General features: G+C 39.3%; 1 protein-coding gene across 2 annotated transcripts in view; it reads right to left on the reverse strand.

The window, feature by feature from the left end:
* mRpL22 (mitochondrial ribosomal protein L22) overlaps positions 1–16094 on the reverse strand; it is an 82483-nt gene that overhangs the window by 48006 nt on the left and 18383 nt on the right. For both annotated transcript variants that reach the window (XM_067101881.1, XM_067101880.1), the window contains exon 3: positions 1939–2064. In XM_067101881.1, coding sequence (XP_066957982.1) covers positions 1939–2064 — 126 coding nt within the window. The remainder of the gene's footprint in view (positions 1–1938; positions 2065–16094) is intronic.

A 16094-nucleotide genomic window follows, 5' to 3' on the forward strand; every position in this document is an offset into this window, starting at 1 on the left:
GGTACTCGAGGACTGATGCAACAAGAACAATGATCCTGGGGAAGAAGGAGGCAAGGTGGAGAAATATGTCGGGAAGCAGAACAGAAAATAGTTCACTAATGAGGCGTAGGCTGATGAAGGTTGTTCTGGTTCAGGTTCCTCCTCTGCTGAGGATGCAGCGGAAAGTGCCAAATCCTGCTGCAGTTCTTCTGGTTTCGAAGACAAGGGTTTCTTCAACAGTTGCAGGATGTTGTCTAAACATTGGTGAATGGGAAGCAAAGAAGAGTCTTGGAGTGCTGATGTACTTGCAGCCTTTGCGCAATCAGCACCAGGTGAAGAGGATACGGCCTTGGGTATCTGTGGTACGGAAGGCACCAAAACAGGTTGACCTACAGCAATAGGAACGTCTGAATCTGAAGCCTCAGAATCGTATTCCAATGCTGGAGAGCTGGGAGCCACTGGATGTCTGAAGCTACAGCATGAACTGAACCTGCAGCAGGCTTATAAGCCATTGGAAGCCCAGATCCAACAGGAGAGGGAGATCCCAAAGTGCTCTTATGAGCCACTTGGCGCTTGGGGGCCAATGGGTGCTTACGAGCCAATGGGAGCTCTCTATCCTCCCAATAGCTGCAAGAGAGCTCTTGATCTTTATAGCACTTGCGAGGTAGCGCTGGATGTACATCCACAACGTGCCTCTTCAAAGGCCTAGAAGACTTCTAAAAACATCGACTGTGTCCCTTGGGTTCCGAATCTGAATCACTGGAAGATAAGGTGTGATCCAATTGGAAACATTTCCAGCGTTTGGTTGCCAAAACCTGGGAAACAGCAACAGGTTCAGCTGAGGAAGCAACTACTAATGGGCAAACCCCACCAACCTCCCTTGGACTTATGGTTTGCCTCCTCCCAGGTGCAGGGGAGTTGGGCAGGGACCTCCGTCTAGGAGCATTGGTAAGCCGAGTAGCCTCCCCCTCCACAAAACTAACCCGGGTGCAGGCATTAGCACTTGCACCAATATTTGCACTATCTTCATTTGCTTTGTCCAAAAGAACTTTTACAGACACTCCTATCTGAGCAACAGTACTTACTCAAGCATCAAATTTCTTATCCATCCAAGCTTCAAGACTGGTGATGGCACTAGGTTCAGAGGGAAGGGAGCCAGGTAACAGAGCTGTAGGAAGACCGAGAGAAGTAGGAATCGGGGAACAAGAAGTCAAAGGTGTAGAAAAAGCCGGTTTAGGGGTAGAGGACACAGAAGCTCTAGCCTCGGCTCTAGCAGCCGCTTTCCTAAGCCTAGCTTTCTCTAATTTATCCAAATGATTGGTCAACACTTTCCATTTACTTACTCCCAATCCTTACATTCCTCGCAAGTCAGGTTGTGGGAACATACTTGTTCACGCCAGTGAAAACAACAGAATGTTCGTCATATTTAAATGAAGTCAACCTAGTATTACAGCCTTTGCTGCAATACCGGTTACTGGTCACACTCGTGTCTGACATGATAGTCAAAAAAATTGAAAAAAGGCTAAACTAAGCTAAGCTATGAAAATATAGCTCGGAGGCTACCAAATGAAAGAATACTTCACCAAATCCTTTGACAGACAACCAAACCATCTGGTGAAACTACTCCTGAATTAACAAAACACAGCTGCTGAATGACTGATGTTCGGTCATCAACGGCAGAAACGAATTGAGCTCTTTAGCTATGTTGCACCTATTCTTCCCCAAAAGTGGGCGGGGCACTTACCTGCACCAAAACAAAAGAGCGCTACTGCAAATTTTCAATTCTTGAGCTGCCGTTTAAAGTAGAAACTATAGCTATGTAATTATTTGCTTAGTGTTATATATTAAACTATGGTTTATAATTTCATGTGAACATACTAAAAATTGATGCAGTCTCTCCCCTAGTTTTCTTGTAATTTTAAGAAAAAATATTAATGCAAGAAAAATGCTACTACTTACTGCATGTCTCTCTTTTTCACCAAAGGGTGTTGGTGGATATACAACATCATTATTTTTGAGAAACTTGTATGGTCCCCGTGGCATCCCTACAGCACAGCAGGCTGAAGATGTGTGAAGATTACTCACCTGTGAATGTAAAAATGTTTGGTCAATATATATAATTGAGAATTTTGATAATTTTTAGTCCTCCTTTCATTGCTAAATTCTATAACTCACAATGAACAACTTCCTTGCGATCTTCTTAAGAACTAATGACAAAAAGAATCCTAAATTATTTGCTGTTCATCATGACACTGGAAGTAGGCACAAAGGGAGATGCTATATGCAGCTCACTTGGTGTTATCAGCCCAATCAAAGAAAAAGGTTGTAGATGTGCAGAAATCTACACAGGTAAAAACAAAACATATGGTGGCTGGAACATAAAAAAAAAAAAAAACTTCAGACTTAAAAAGTAACTATGTGAATGCTTTGGGAAAGGTGTATGGGTAAACTCAGTATTATGTATCACATGTAAAATATGTTGTCACAAGAGATCCTCGGGTTGCATTATATGTTTTGAGAGCACGGCATTGACTGCCTGCAATATATAACAGCAAATGGTGAAGGCAGGTCTTACAGGAGATAGTACCGTAAAGACAAATTGCCTTGGGAAAGCCAGTACTGACAGGGCAGTAAGAAAAATAACAAAAGCTGGAAGAGATTGTTGATGTATTGGTATACAAAAGAATCCCATCAACAGACCAAAAACTTACGATGCATACATAAGATCTGTACTTATCTATGCAGCAGAGACAAGGGTAGACTAACATCCCAGACTGGACATCTGTTCTCCTTAAAGGAGGAACTATGTGATCGCTTGATGAACCGAGAAAGAGAGGGTAATTAGAGAACCAACTTCTTGTACCTGTCAGTTCTACAAAGAGAACCTTGACACTAGCTTAGGTCTGGTTGTCACTGAACACGAAAGCATCTAATCTGGCTCTCCACAAACAAATTCTTGGAAGGAATTAACCTTGAAATCCTCAAATTTCTCATCAGAAACTGATGGGTTTTGAGTTTTAACCATAAACTCGTGAACAAGAACACAGGCACCACAGTTCTCTGAACCAGATAGGCCACAAAAGGCTGTGCAACTCATCAAAGTGCAACAATGAGGCTAAGACTAGCAGAACAAATCTTGAGTGTGAGGTCTCAATCTGAGACCTCTCCCAAGGGCTCTAAGTGCCTGAATTAGGCTGTGGAGGAGTATAGGATGAAAGTCACATCCCACTCTGGAGACCAAAGCTAATGAGATAGGCAAAACTGTGCAAAGCTCCTATGAGTATGGACATCAGTACCAAGGAGAAGAGGGTTGTTCCTTTCAGTTTGAAGACTTGGCTCAAGGCAGGGCAATAAGGTTCACTGCAATCTGCTGCAAAGTAATTCTAACTGAAGAGACCCCCTTCTATGTCACCAGCCAGAGACAATGGTGCACTAACTGGTATACTGTATACTTGAGGTTTTCAAAACATGTGGCTAACAAAGAAGAGTGGACCAAAGGAGAATCCCTGGGTGCCTCGACCAGAACTAACAGTCCTGGATACAACTCAATATGGGGCCAATGAGGAACTAACTGGATTATTTGAGACCTGGAGTGACAAACATTGGTTGAACACTCAGCAAATCAAGCTGACAAGAGGAAAAGTGAAGATATCCAGATGTCCCAAGGGCTGTTGGAAGGCATATTTCAAGATAGCCGTAATTTGGAACAGAAGAACAGAACACCAGGATTTTCCTGTATAACTGTGTGGTAAACAGGCTGATCACTAGTTCCCAAAACCTCAAACAGTCTTTTCCTGCTACAAGAAACTAGAGACCAATCTATCCCAACCAGTGGCCCAAAAGGGTTGACCTGGTCCACCATAACATTCCTTTTAGCTGGCATGTCCCTGGCTGAGAGCTTTACAGCATCAGAACTAGAAGAGCTAAAAGTTGGAAGCAACCAATCCCTCTCAATATGACCAGATTGATGGTTTGAAGGTGCAGGAATAGAAACTAAGTGTTCTACATCTGCAGATTCATTAGACTTGATTTTCAGTAGCAAACAAGTTTGGTTCTTCATCATCGATAATTCCCATGACTCCCAGGCTTCTGGAAGTTGCAGTGCACCTTTTCCAGCAGATTCAGGTAGAAGAGTTATCAGCAAGTCATCCAACTTGCCTTCCCATCCACAGTAGAGATTCGCTAAACATTTGTTTAAAAGTTGTCAGGACATCAAGCTGACCTGGTTTTTCCTTCTACAACTCTAATGCTGTTGGCTGCTCTGGAATAGCTATCAATTCCTATAAAACAGTCGGAGACAGAATGGTGGTCATGATGGTCATATCCAGGTGTTCTAGGAGAATCTGAAAAGCACTCGGCATCAATCTCCTTTCATACGTCATTGCCAACTTTTGTACAGTTATTGGCTTAAACATAGTATTTAAGGATTGTTTCCAGTGGTGCCAGGTCCTAAGAGGCTGCTGATTTATCTGGTATTCAGTAATAATAACTGTCACTTCAGGTGAATCAACATCCATATTAGAGTCAGATGAGTCCTGGTGAAGAAAATGAATATGATGGACCATGAGAATGTCCAAATATTGCCTACAGTTCACCTGCAATACTTATCCCCTTTTAGGTGTTACATGACATGCATCTTAATGTATGTTGGAGGATTAAACCATGCCATCAAATGCATGGTGAGCCCTCATTAATTCTCCATCACAGACGACCTTGTTCTCCCGTACACCAACCTGGTAAGGTCTCTCAAAACTAGGTACAAACTTGGTAGGGAAAAAAATGCCCTGACAATTTCAATTTCTTTACAACTGAAGTATAGCACTTTCTCGGAAGGGTTGACACTAAGGATGACTCTCATTTAACCCATAAGTTTCTAGTCTTCACTAAGAGGTAACGTCATGATAATCTCTTCAGATGTTCTCAACTGGTGTACACCCAATCTCAGTATGATGCAAATAATTGTAGCTGAACAGTGCTCTTGAAAGGTATTTATAAGCATCATCAGTGACACACAGTAGCTCCCCTATACAGTCGACCCCGACTATTTGTGGTTCAGGATTCGCAGATTCACCTATTCACAAATCTTTCTGTGGAGCTTAACTCCAAATTAACTGTGTGCTCAGGTTCAGATAAATGCATACAGTTAGCATGTATTCAAGCTTTGTCAAAGAATACAGTACAGGTACAAAGGAAAAGTAATGCCTGAAATTTAATTATTTTATCATGAAAAACTTGAATACTTTACAAGTCTACAAATGCAGACTGGAACTATTCCAACTGGCACGTAAGCTAAAAACAAAGAAGCTGGTTTTGCTAACTCAAATAAAAAATTTGCATAATTTTTTTGATAAAAAAATCATTTACTAATTTTCAGATATTAATATTAATGTAAACACAGCAAAATGTCAATAAAAAATTTTCTTTCTTAACCCTTAAATGCCGAGACTATTTACAAATACGTCTCCCGTATGCCGGTGGCGTTCGGTGAGTTAGCGCCGAAGCGGAAAAAAAGTTTTTTTCAAAAAATCACAGCACGCTTAGTTTTTAAGATTAAGAGTTCATTTTTGGCTCCTTTTTTTTTGTCATTGCCTGAAGTTTAGTATGCAACCATCACAAATGAAAAAAATATCATTATCATATACAGTATAAATATTGGAATATATGACAGCGAAAAAAAAAACTTATATAATTGTATACAAATCGCGCTGTAAGCACAACGGTTAAAGCTAATGAGTTAATTTTTTTTAGTTGTATTGTACACTAAATTGCGATGATTTTGGTATATAACAAATTGTAAAACAATCAAAGCAATACAGAGAAAATATTATCACAAAATGATGCATGAATTGTAACGTGCGGACGTAAAAAAATGTTTTTTTAAAAAATTCACCATAAATCGAAATATTGTGCTAGAGACTTCCCGTTTGTTGAAAAATGAAGCTAATTGATTGAATATTACTAGACTGTAAGTTTTTTAGCTTACAATTGCAGTTTTCGACCATTTCGGTCGAGTTAAAGTTGACCGAAAGTCGAATTTTTTCTATTTATTGTGATTTATAAGAAAATATTTCAAAACTGATAAAAGCTACAACCATGAGTTATTTTCTGTTGTATTGTACATGAAATTGCACACATTTTCATATATAAAACTTTATGTAACGACTAATATAAAATGGTGCAAATATTACGACAACGAGACAAAAGAATTTCTGAGATGTTCGGCCGAGTTACCGGCAAGAGACGTAAGGAAAATGTTTTTTAAAAATTCACCATAAATCGAAATATTGTGCTAGAGACTTCCAATTTATTGCAAAATGAAGGTAAACGATTGAATATTACTAGAATGTAAGAGTTTTAGCTTACAATTGCGTTTTTACCATTTCGGTCAAGTTAAAGTTGACCGAAGGTTGAAATTTTGGCAGTTATAGTGATTTATGTGAAAATATTTCAAAACTGATAAAAGCTACAACCATGAGCTATCTTCTGTTGTATTCTACATGAAATTGCGCACATTTTCATGTATAAAAGTTTATGTAACGACTAATGTAAAATGATGCAAACATTACAACAACATGACGAAAGAATTTCTGAGATGTTCGCCGAGTTACCGCAGCAGACGTAAGGAAAACGTTTTTTTTTCAGAAATTCACCATAAATCGAAATATTGTGCTAGAGACTTCCAGTTTGTTGCAAAATGAAGGTACATGATTGAATATTACTAGAATGTAAGAGTTTTAGCTTATAATTGTGTTTTTACCATTTCGGTCGAGTTAAAGTTGACGAAGCTTGAAATTTTGGCAGTCATCGTGATTTATATGAAAATATTTCAAAACTGATAAAAGCTACAACCATGAGTTATTTTCTGTTGTATTCTACATGAAATTTCGCACATTTCCATATATAAAACTTTACGTAACGACTAATATAAAACAGTGCAAACATTACGACAACGTGACGAAAGAATTTCTGGCGCGGACATAAGGAAAAAGTTTTTTTCAAAAATTCACCATAAATCGAAATATTGTGCTAGAGACTTCCAATTGGTTGCAAAATGAAGGTAAATGATTGAATATTACTAGAATGTAAGAGTTTTAGCTTACAATTGCGTTTTTTGACCATTTCGGTTGAGTCAAAGTTGACCGAAGGTTGAAATTTTGGCAGTTATCGTGATTTATATGAAAATATTTCAAAACTTATAAAAGCTACAACCATGAGTTATTTTCTGTTGTATTGTACATGAAATTGCGCACATTTTCATATATAAAACTTTATGTAACGGCTAATATAGAACAGTGCAAAAATTACGACAAAATGACGAAAGAATTTCTGAAATTTTCGCCGAGTTACCGTATGGCGTAAGAAAAAAGTTTTTTCAAAAATTCACCATAAATCGAAATATTGTGCTAGAGACTTCCAATTTGTTGCAAAATGAAGGTACATCATTGAATATTACTAGAATGTAAGAGTTTTAGCTTTACAATTGCGTTTTTTCGACCATTTTGGTCGAGTCAAAGTTGACCGAAGGTTGAAATTTTTGTAGTCGACGTGACGGTACGTCCACTTGGCACCCAACAGACAATTTTAGTCGACATATGATATGTCCAGTAGGCGTTTAAGGGTTAAAAAACATTTCCCAAACAATGTACCTATGTTACCCTTATCTATGTTAAAAGATAACAGGTAAGGCCTGAATACTGTATGAAAGAAAATGTGCATGCCTGAATATAAGGGTAACTTAATTAGTTTTTGCCTTGGTAAGAGTAACAGCTGTAGGCATGTTCACAAGTAGCTGTAAGCCATATATTTTTAAGAGTAAATGTTGTAAGATGACTTTGAAATAACATAAAAGTGTTTTGGGATGATAGGTTACGGTATATTTGGTGTTTGAACTATTAAAATAGGCAGTTATAAGCATTTTTAGAGAGGGTCTCAAGTATTTGTGAATTTTAGATATGTATTTGTGGGCATTTGCAGTCCCTAACCCCCTACTGTAGTGCAGTTTACATGCTCTTCTGCATTACTGGAGTTATATACATGCTCTTCTGCATTGTTACTGGAGTTTATATAGGACTGTCTTAACACGGATTACATACTCTTCTATCAGAGTAACAAACTCCTGGGAAACATTCAAAACAGATGTCAGTCATGAACCTAACTAGTACATGTGAAGAAGAAGGAAAAATCCTGTTCTCAATAACCTGATATATTGTGGTGCTCTTTTATTCTGAATAGGAATTGCCATTACCAACTTGGAGTAATAACCAACTACCATAAGACAGCTAATGTAACCTGTCAAGGCAATAGGAGGACTAGTAATAACACAGACCAAGTGCTCATCATGGGTTCATTTCAGAAGATGATCTTGGTGCACCTCAAACTCAGACCAACAGCTCTTGAACATGGTAACTAAGAAGCAGGAACACTAGAATACACTTGAACATGGTAACTAAGAAGCAGGAACACTAGAATGCACTATCTTAATGACTAACTGAAGCCAACAGAGATCTCTCTGGATTCTCCTCAGTTGCTCCAAGGGCAGGAGTGCATTAGCAAAGAACATCTTTCTTACATGTTCAAACTATGTCACAATCATTACAGTATATTTAGCGGTTGAAGCTGAAGCCAAGGATGCTACAGGTGACAGCTGAAGAACAAGAGTAGTGCCAGACAAAAAGTGGTCATGGGGGTTTTAATACTAGACAGGCTATGTCACGGTAATTTCTACCAAGGATAAAACAAAAACTTATATCTCTGGCAGGAACCACAGCATATAGGGCTGATGGTAATATTATATTCAACCTCTCAGAAACCAACTCGAGCTGGACATACCCAAGATATAAACTCTTGTTCCAGTCAATCCTCCCATCTATCTCCAGAAAGAACATCATACCTAAGATTACCAGAGCTAAAAGACTCACTAACAAGAATTACCTTCGCTCCAGTATTGATAAGTACACAATATAGGTATGGCTTTTAACATTATCTGGCCTACTGCAAGATACTGAGATGCATAGTTTCTTTCCTTTGTTTTTTAAAACGGTTTCTAGCGTGTTGTCTCCCAAGATTAGTAGATTCTATAGATTTTTATCTTTGAGGTTGAGCGCAAGCTTACCAATACAGTGCCTGTTCCAAAGACTAGAGTAACTGCAGGTCAATTTCTGTTCTCCCTGTGCTCTCCAAAGTAGCAGAAAAACTTATTTTTAATGAACCAGAATCCCAAGTAGCCTAGTATACAGGTATTTCCCCTTTTACGATGGTGTTAGGTTACAAAACCTTATTGTTTCTTGAAAAAAATGTAAAATGAATGTAGCCTAGCCTACACTAGGGTATACAGTACAATCTATACATATATGGTAGCATAGCCTCCACTATATCCACAGCCTACCATGGTTTTATGACCATTAATATATTTTCATGCCGCAGCTTCTGTATCAGTTGTTATGTTACCATACACGAGATAAAAATGTGTAGGCTATGTGTGAACTATAGACCTGGGCTAACCCAGGTGTTACACTCATAGTACCCATTTGCAAAAGTCAGATAGGCTCTTACAGCTGTATGTAAGATAAAGGTAGTAGTAACGAAATTGTTATTTTACTTACAGAATCCATTTATACTGTATTATTTTATTGATGTACTATCATTGTAATATGTATAAAAAAAAAATTCGTCCCGTCTGTGGTGAAAAAGTGATTTTCACAATCAGCTGATTCAGCCTGATACCAAAAGAATTAGGAATAATCTTTTTAGCTGGTAAAAGAAACTAATGTATTAATGGAATTATTATTATTTTTTAACATAAATGTAAAATAGGTATACAAAGGTAAACTAACATTATGTTAAAAGCAAAATCTCTTACAATCAAAAACAGGTGTGTCCCACCGATTCATTTGTTTACCAGTGTAACTCTCTCTCTCTCTCTCTCTCTCTCTCTCTCTCTCTCTCTCTCTCTCTCTCTCTCTCTCTCTCTCTCTCAGTACTGTACATACATATCTTTTAATGAAATATGAATTACTGTATCATAAACAAAACTCCAAGAAGTTCACAACACCATCGTACGCTGCTGCCTGTGCCTGTTGCACGCAAAATTTAAAATATTTTCAATATTGTTGTATGGGTATTGCCTTGTAACTTTGGAACCATTGGAACTGCTAACCTCATTGCAAACTCGATTTATTGTAAAATGAACCATCGTATATGGGGATGTACCTGTACTGCTAAAGCCACACCTCTAATGTCCAGTTGCCAGCATTTTTTTATTATTATTATTAATGTTCAGAAGATGAACCCTATTCATAATGAACAAGCCCATAGGGGCCATTAACTTGAAATTCAAGCTTCCAAAGAATATTGTGTTCATTAGGAAGAAGCAAGAGGAGGTTAAGGGATATACAGAAAGAAGAGATCTCACACATTAAAAAGACAAAGTAAATTAATAAATAGATAATAATATGTTAAAATGCAAGGAGAATAGTAATAGGGTAGTAATGCATTGCATATTCGCTTGAACTTTTGAAGATCCAGTTTCATGACATCCTCAGGGAGACTGTTCCACACACCGAGTAACATTTACTGCATATTGGTGCTGGTGCTCAGCAAATCTGGTTTCTTTTGGCAGGAAAAGGGGATCAGGAATCAACTGTAAATCTGAAAGATATCTGTTAAAATATAACTTATAAAAAAGTGACAAACAAGAGACCATCCGCTGATGGTCCAAGTCATAACTGCTAATATTAGGAAATAGAAACCTACCACCGTGAACCACTCTGTCTAAAAGAGATAAATCGCTGGCAGAAACAGACATCCATACCAGAGAACAGTATTCTAGTAAAGGAAGCACAAATGACCTAAAACAGGTTTCATTGATTTTATCACTGTTATGAATATAGGCGGCCTTTCGTACAATACCTAACTTTCGTGCAGCATTTGCTGAAACTTTCATTAGATGTTTCCTAAAAGTAAGATGTGAGTCAAAAGTTACACTTAGAATGTTAAAGCTTCAGACTCATTCAGCAAAATCCCATCCACCTGGAGGGGATGGTGAGGTGGAAAATCTGTACGAGATCTGCTAGTCAATAGTGTTTTCATTTTACTGGAATGCCGCTTCATACCCCACCGACTACACCCTTCACTAATCCACTCCATATCACAACTGAGACAGAGGGCAGCTTTATTTCTCATAAGTGTTGCATCTTTGGCATACTGAACAATCATAATTTCCAGGCCAACAACTATGTCACATACTGTATATACACTAAAAATGACAGCCAACAACCATATCACATGTACACATTAAAAATAACAGTGGACCAAGACAACTACCCTGTGGAACTCTAGACACAATAGGTTTTGGTTCGCTAAAGATTCCATCAACAGCAACTTGTTGCTGCCTACTGTAAGGAAATCTTGAAGTAATCATAAAACATATCTACCCACTCCAAGATTCTAAAGTTTACAAATAAGTGCCTTGTGATTTGCTAAACTGAAAGCAGCACTAATATGTATTTGAATTACTCTACACTCAAAACCCTTATCAAGGTTCTCTTGCAAATGGCATTTCAGATCTAAAAGAGCATCGCAGGTATCTAAATGCTTCCTATATGCATATTGACTATCAGCAAACAATCCTTTAGATTCCACATACTTATTGGTTTAAAAATACCTGTATACTTAGCTACTTGGGATTCTGATTCATCAATCAACAGGTCCTCAGGATCATTCTACACAAATCTTACACTCTCAGTTACATCTGTGGTGGAATGTAATTTCTGAGCTCCAGTAGAGGGTTACAATGCACTCTAGCCTGGCTCTGGGGGAGAATTATCTGAGGACTGATCACTGATGGGTTCGTAGGATCACGTCAGATTAATACTTGTCAAAGTAGTCTGTCACTGACCCTATAAGTCACTGCCAGGCCCCAGTATCTTGGTACCTGACAAGTAAATGGAAGGCTTTCAGTATCTATGGCCCTGTCATGTCTTGAGGTCACCCCCGTTTTTGCCATTTCTGAGGCTGTTACAGGATTACAAGGGACAAGCTCCTCAGTATTCACATTCTTCAACATATCCCCATGATCTACACCAAAGACCTCTCTTTTAAGGCTATCATCATCATCACTTGCTTCCTCCTTGGAGAGGAACAAAAATACCTATTGTTCTTAGTTTACTATCAGACCTGGAGCTAGACATCTGAGGCAGGGTAGCCCACACTTTCAGGACTGCTCACTGGCTCAGCCCAGTAGGAGGAAGAGTTGAGTCGGGTCTCTGTGGACTAGTTGGTGACTGCCTGTCTGGGAGATTTTGGGCACCTAGGTACATCATGACTTTTGGTACCACAATGCAGACTGATGGTTGAGGCATTGGTGTCATTCCCTTTACATGTGACCTGACTTAAGATATCAGTCACAGTGCCTCCTTCTGGACAAAAGGTCTCCTACAGGATGAGGAGCAGATAGAGGCAGAGTAGGCCACTGAGAAGGGCTAGCCAACTAAGGCTGTCTGGGGGTTCTGAGAAGGAGGAGTTTGAAACCCAGGATTCAGAGGCTGTGGAATAGCTATGGCAACCTGGTTTGCATATGTGCCATACCATGACTTTCTCACCTTGGTGGTTGCCAGGTCCTCAGACCTATAGCTTCTCTTATGGGCAGGTAAACTTTCAGGAAATTCAAGACACCCTGCTAGAAGTTATGGTTTTGACTACCTAGGTAGGCAAGGACTTTGCGAGCTTCCTGAAGAGATCTTTCCCATCAAGGTGTCTCAACAAAAAGTGACAGGTCACTGACATGTAAATGGGCAGTGCCCCAATCATGCGCTTACTACCAATTATTCATCTTGTTACCAAGCTTCAACAACTATTTCCAGTTCATGCCAGGAATACTCCCACATATAAGGTGATGGTTTGTATTCTCATAGGAAAAAAAAGAATAAAGTGCATACAGTACTTGAAAATAACAAGCACTGTCAAATTTCTGAACCATTAAATAATTTTATCTATACAAGCACATCATGGGATGATAACACAGCGTATGATTAGCTAGCAGTATAACCACTTTATTTTATAGTGGGGTGCACATAACTGTAACAAAAGTTGCATTAGCTGCATACAATACTTTTTTCAGACCGACAATCATGTTGCTAGCATAGAATGAAAACAAACATCCTCAGAAAACAACCCAGTTACACATGACATGCTAGGGATAAAGCTTACTAAAATACACCCTCAATAAATAAACACTTGCTTCTACCAGCCACTTGAAAAACTTTTGAATAGGGTCAAGTACAAAGCCTCCATGACCCAAGTTATGAAGTTTTTATTTATATCAGATATATGAGCCTCATGGTTAGATAAGTGGAAGGAAACATTAAAACCAATTTGTTTTAAGTCTGGCTTTGTACCTTCTGTCAAGATCACCTAATTAACAATCAAACAGAAAACTGGAAGTAAAAAGATATGCCCAATATCTGTTGCAATCAACACTAGAACACAGTACTGTATTACATTACAGATCTCAAGAGCTTATTGGAATCCATGTAAAAATTACATATCAAAAACTTGAAAAAACACATCCTTAACTTCCACTTTAAGATTACACATCCACTCCTTGCCGGAATTACAAATGAAAGCCTCAACTAAACCCAAGCATTGTACAGTACTGTGAAGGTAATTACCAATACATAAAATACACAGAAGTTACTAAACATAGATAATATGACATTTTTATAATAAAATAAAGTTTTATATATACTTACCAAGTACTAATTACATAGCTATAGTTTCTATTAACCAGCAGCTAGAATTTTAGAAATTTGCAGTAGCACTACTTTTGTTTTGGTTAGGCGACTAACCACACCCACTTTCGTGGTAAGAGAGGAACTAGCCCAGCAAAAAGAGCTCAATATGTTTATGCCTTCCTATCCATGCTTTTATATAAGCAACTTACCATGTAATTACACAGCTGAATCCCACATTTTTAGAAAGAGGAAGCAATGCACCACGAATCTTTCCAGTTCTTTGCAAGTAGAATTCAAGTGCCCTTACAGGGCAAAGGGTCCTTTCCTCTTCCTCAGGCCCTAAGACATCTACCAGACTTTTGATAGAAAAGGAACGAGGCAACGGATTGGAAGGGGTCTCATTCTTTACTAAAAACCCAAGGGTAAATGAACAAATAGCATTACCCTGAGAGGATCCGATTCTCTTATCTAATGCATGTAACTAACACGCTTAGCTGTAGCCAATGCTACCAGAAACCGAGTCTTCCTTATTAAATCTCTCATAGAGACTGAACTTAGAGGTTCAAAACGGGGGTCTGGCCACCACTTTAAGGCCATGTCCAGGTTCCAAGCTACTAATTTCTCTTCCTTACGTTTGGTCATATCAAACGACTTAATAAGATCAGACAAATCCTTATTAGAGGAGAGATCCACTCCCCTGTGTCTAAATACAGAGCTTAACATTGCTCTGTAACCCTTAATAGTTGAGGAAGATAGTCCCCTAGAAGATCTTAAATAAAGCAGGAAATCTCCAATTTCCACTACAGTTGTTTAAGAAGACGAGATGTTATGCGTTCGGCACCATGAACAGAAGACTGTCCACTTGGCTTGATAAACATTGCTCAAGGACTGGCGTCTGCATCGAGCAACAGCATCTGCAACTGACCTTGAAAATCCCTTCAATCGCTCCAGTTTCCTGACAGTCTGAATGCGTTCTGGGCCAGAGTGGACAGTCCTTGGTGGAACCGTATGCAATACGGTTGTTTGAGTAAATTGAGTTTCTGAGGCAACAGCCTCGGATAGTCTGTCAGAAGCTCTAACAAGTCCGGGAACCACTCCTGGGTCAGCCAGAATGGTGCTGTTAGTCACTGTTACATTTCGGTGCTTCCGGAACTTGTTGATGACTTCCCTTACCATCTTGAATGGAGGGAAGGCATACAGATCCTTGTCCGACCAGTCCACAAGCATTGCATCCGTCGCCCATGCTTGTGGATCTGGGGCCGGTGAACAATACAGAGGAAGATGAAAGTTCTTAGCGGTTGTGAATAGATCCAGAACTGGCTCTCCCCAAAGTTTCCAAAGTTTTAGGCACACTAATGGGTCCAGCGTCCACTCTGTAGGGAGCACTTGCTTTCCAGCAGCTCAGATCGTCCGCTAAGACATTCATTTTCCTTGAATAAACCTGGTTAGGATCTTTGTCTGGTTTCAATCTGCCCAGAAGAAAAAAGCTCTTGCTGCCTCACGCAAGACAGTGCCGTGTTATTGTCCGAATGGACGTCACTGTCTTTCTGAACATTTCCAGAGCAAACTCTTATAATCCCCAATGAATTGCTTTCAACTCCTTTACACTGATATATATGCCATTTGCTCTGTTCTGAAGTCCAAATTCCAGAGATATCCCTGTCTCCCAGGAGGGCTCCCCAACCTAGGTCTGAAGCGTCTGAATAAAACACTAAGTCGGGGCTCAGAGGAAGGAGGGATTTCCCTTGAGACAGTCTGTCCCTTGATTTCCACCATAGCAGGTCCCATTTGATTTCCTGAGTTATTGGGAAAACAAAAGTACCCAGAAACTTCTTACTGTTCCAATTGGCTCGTAGATAAAACTGAAAGTTCCTCATGTGCAGTCTTCCCAGAGACACGAATTGCTCTATGGAAGAGAGGGTCCCTAGAAGGCTCATCCAGCTGTTTGCAGAGCAAGACTGAAGGGAGAGGAATTTTTCCATTTTCTGAAGGCAGGCTTCTATCCTTTTGGGGGAAGGAAAAACCCAAAAAGTTAGAGAGTTTATCCTCATCCCCAAATATGCTATCTCCTAAGAAGGAGTCAGCTGTGACTTCTAAAAATTTATTACAAGGCCCAACTCCTGGAGTAGAAGAAGGGTCTTTTGCAGGTCCTCCATACAAGCTTCCTTCAACCGAGAAGGAAGGAGCCAATCATCCAGATAGAGTGAAATGTTGACTCCCATCAGATGTAACCATTTTGCAATAGGAGATAAGACTCGCGTGAAAACCTGGGGAGCCATGGCTAGGCCAAAGCAAAGGGCTCTGAACTGATATACCCTATTCTTGAAAACGAACCTTAAAAACTTCCTCGAGTCCTGATGAACTGGGACATGGAAGTATGTGTCC

This window comes from Macrobrachium rosenbergii, chromosome 58 (genome assembly GCF_040412425.1).
Source record: "Macrobrachium rosenbergii isolate ZJJX-2024 chromosome 58, ASM4041242v1, whole genome shotgun sequence".
In the NCBI taxonomy this organism is placed as follows: Eukaryota; Metazoa; Arthropoda; class Malacostraca; order Decapoda; family Palaemonidae; genus Macrobrachium; species Macrobrachium rosenbergii.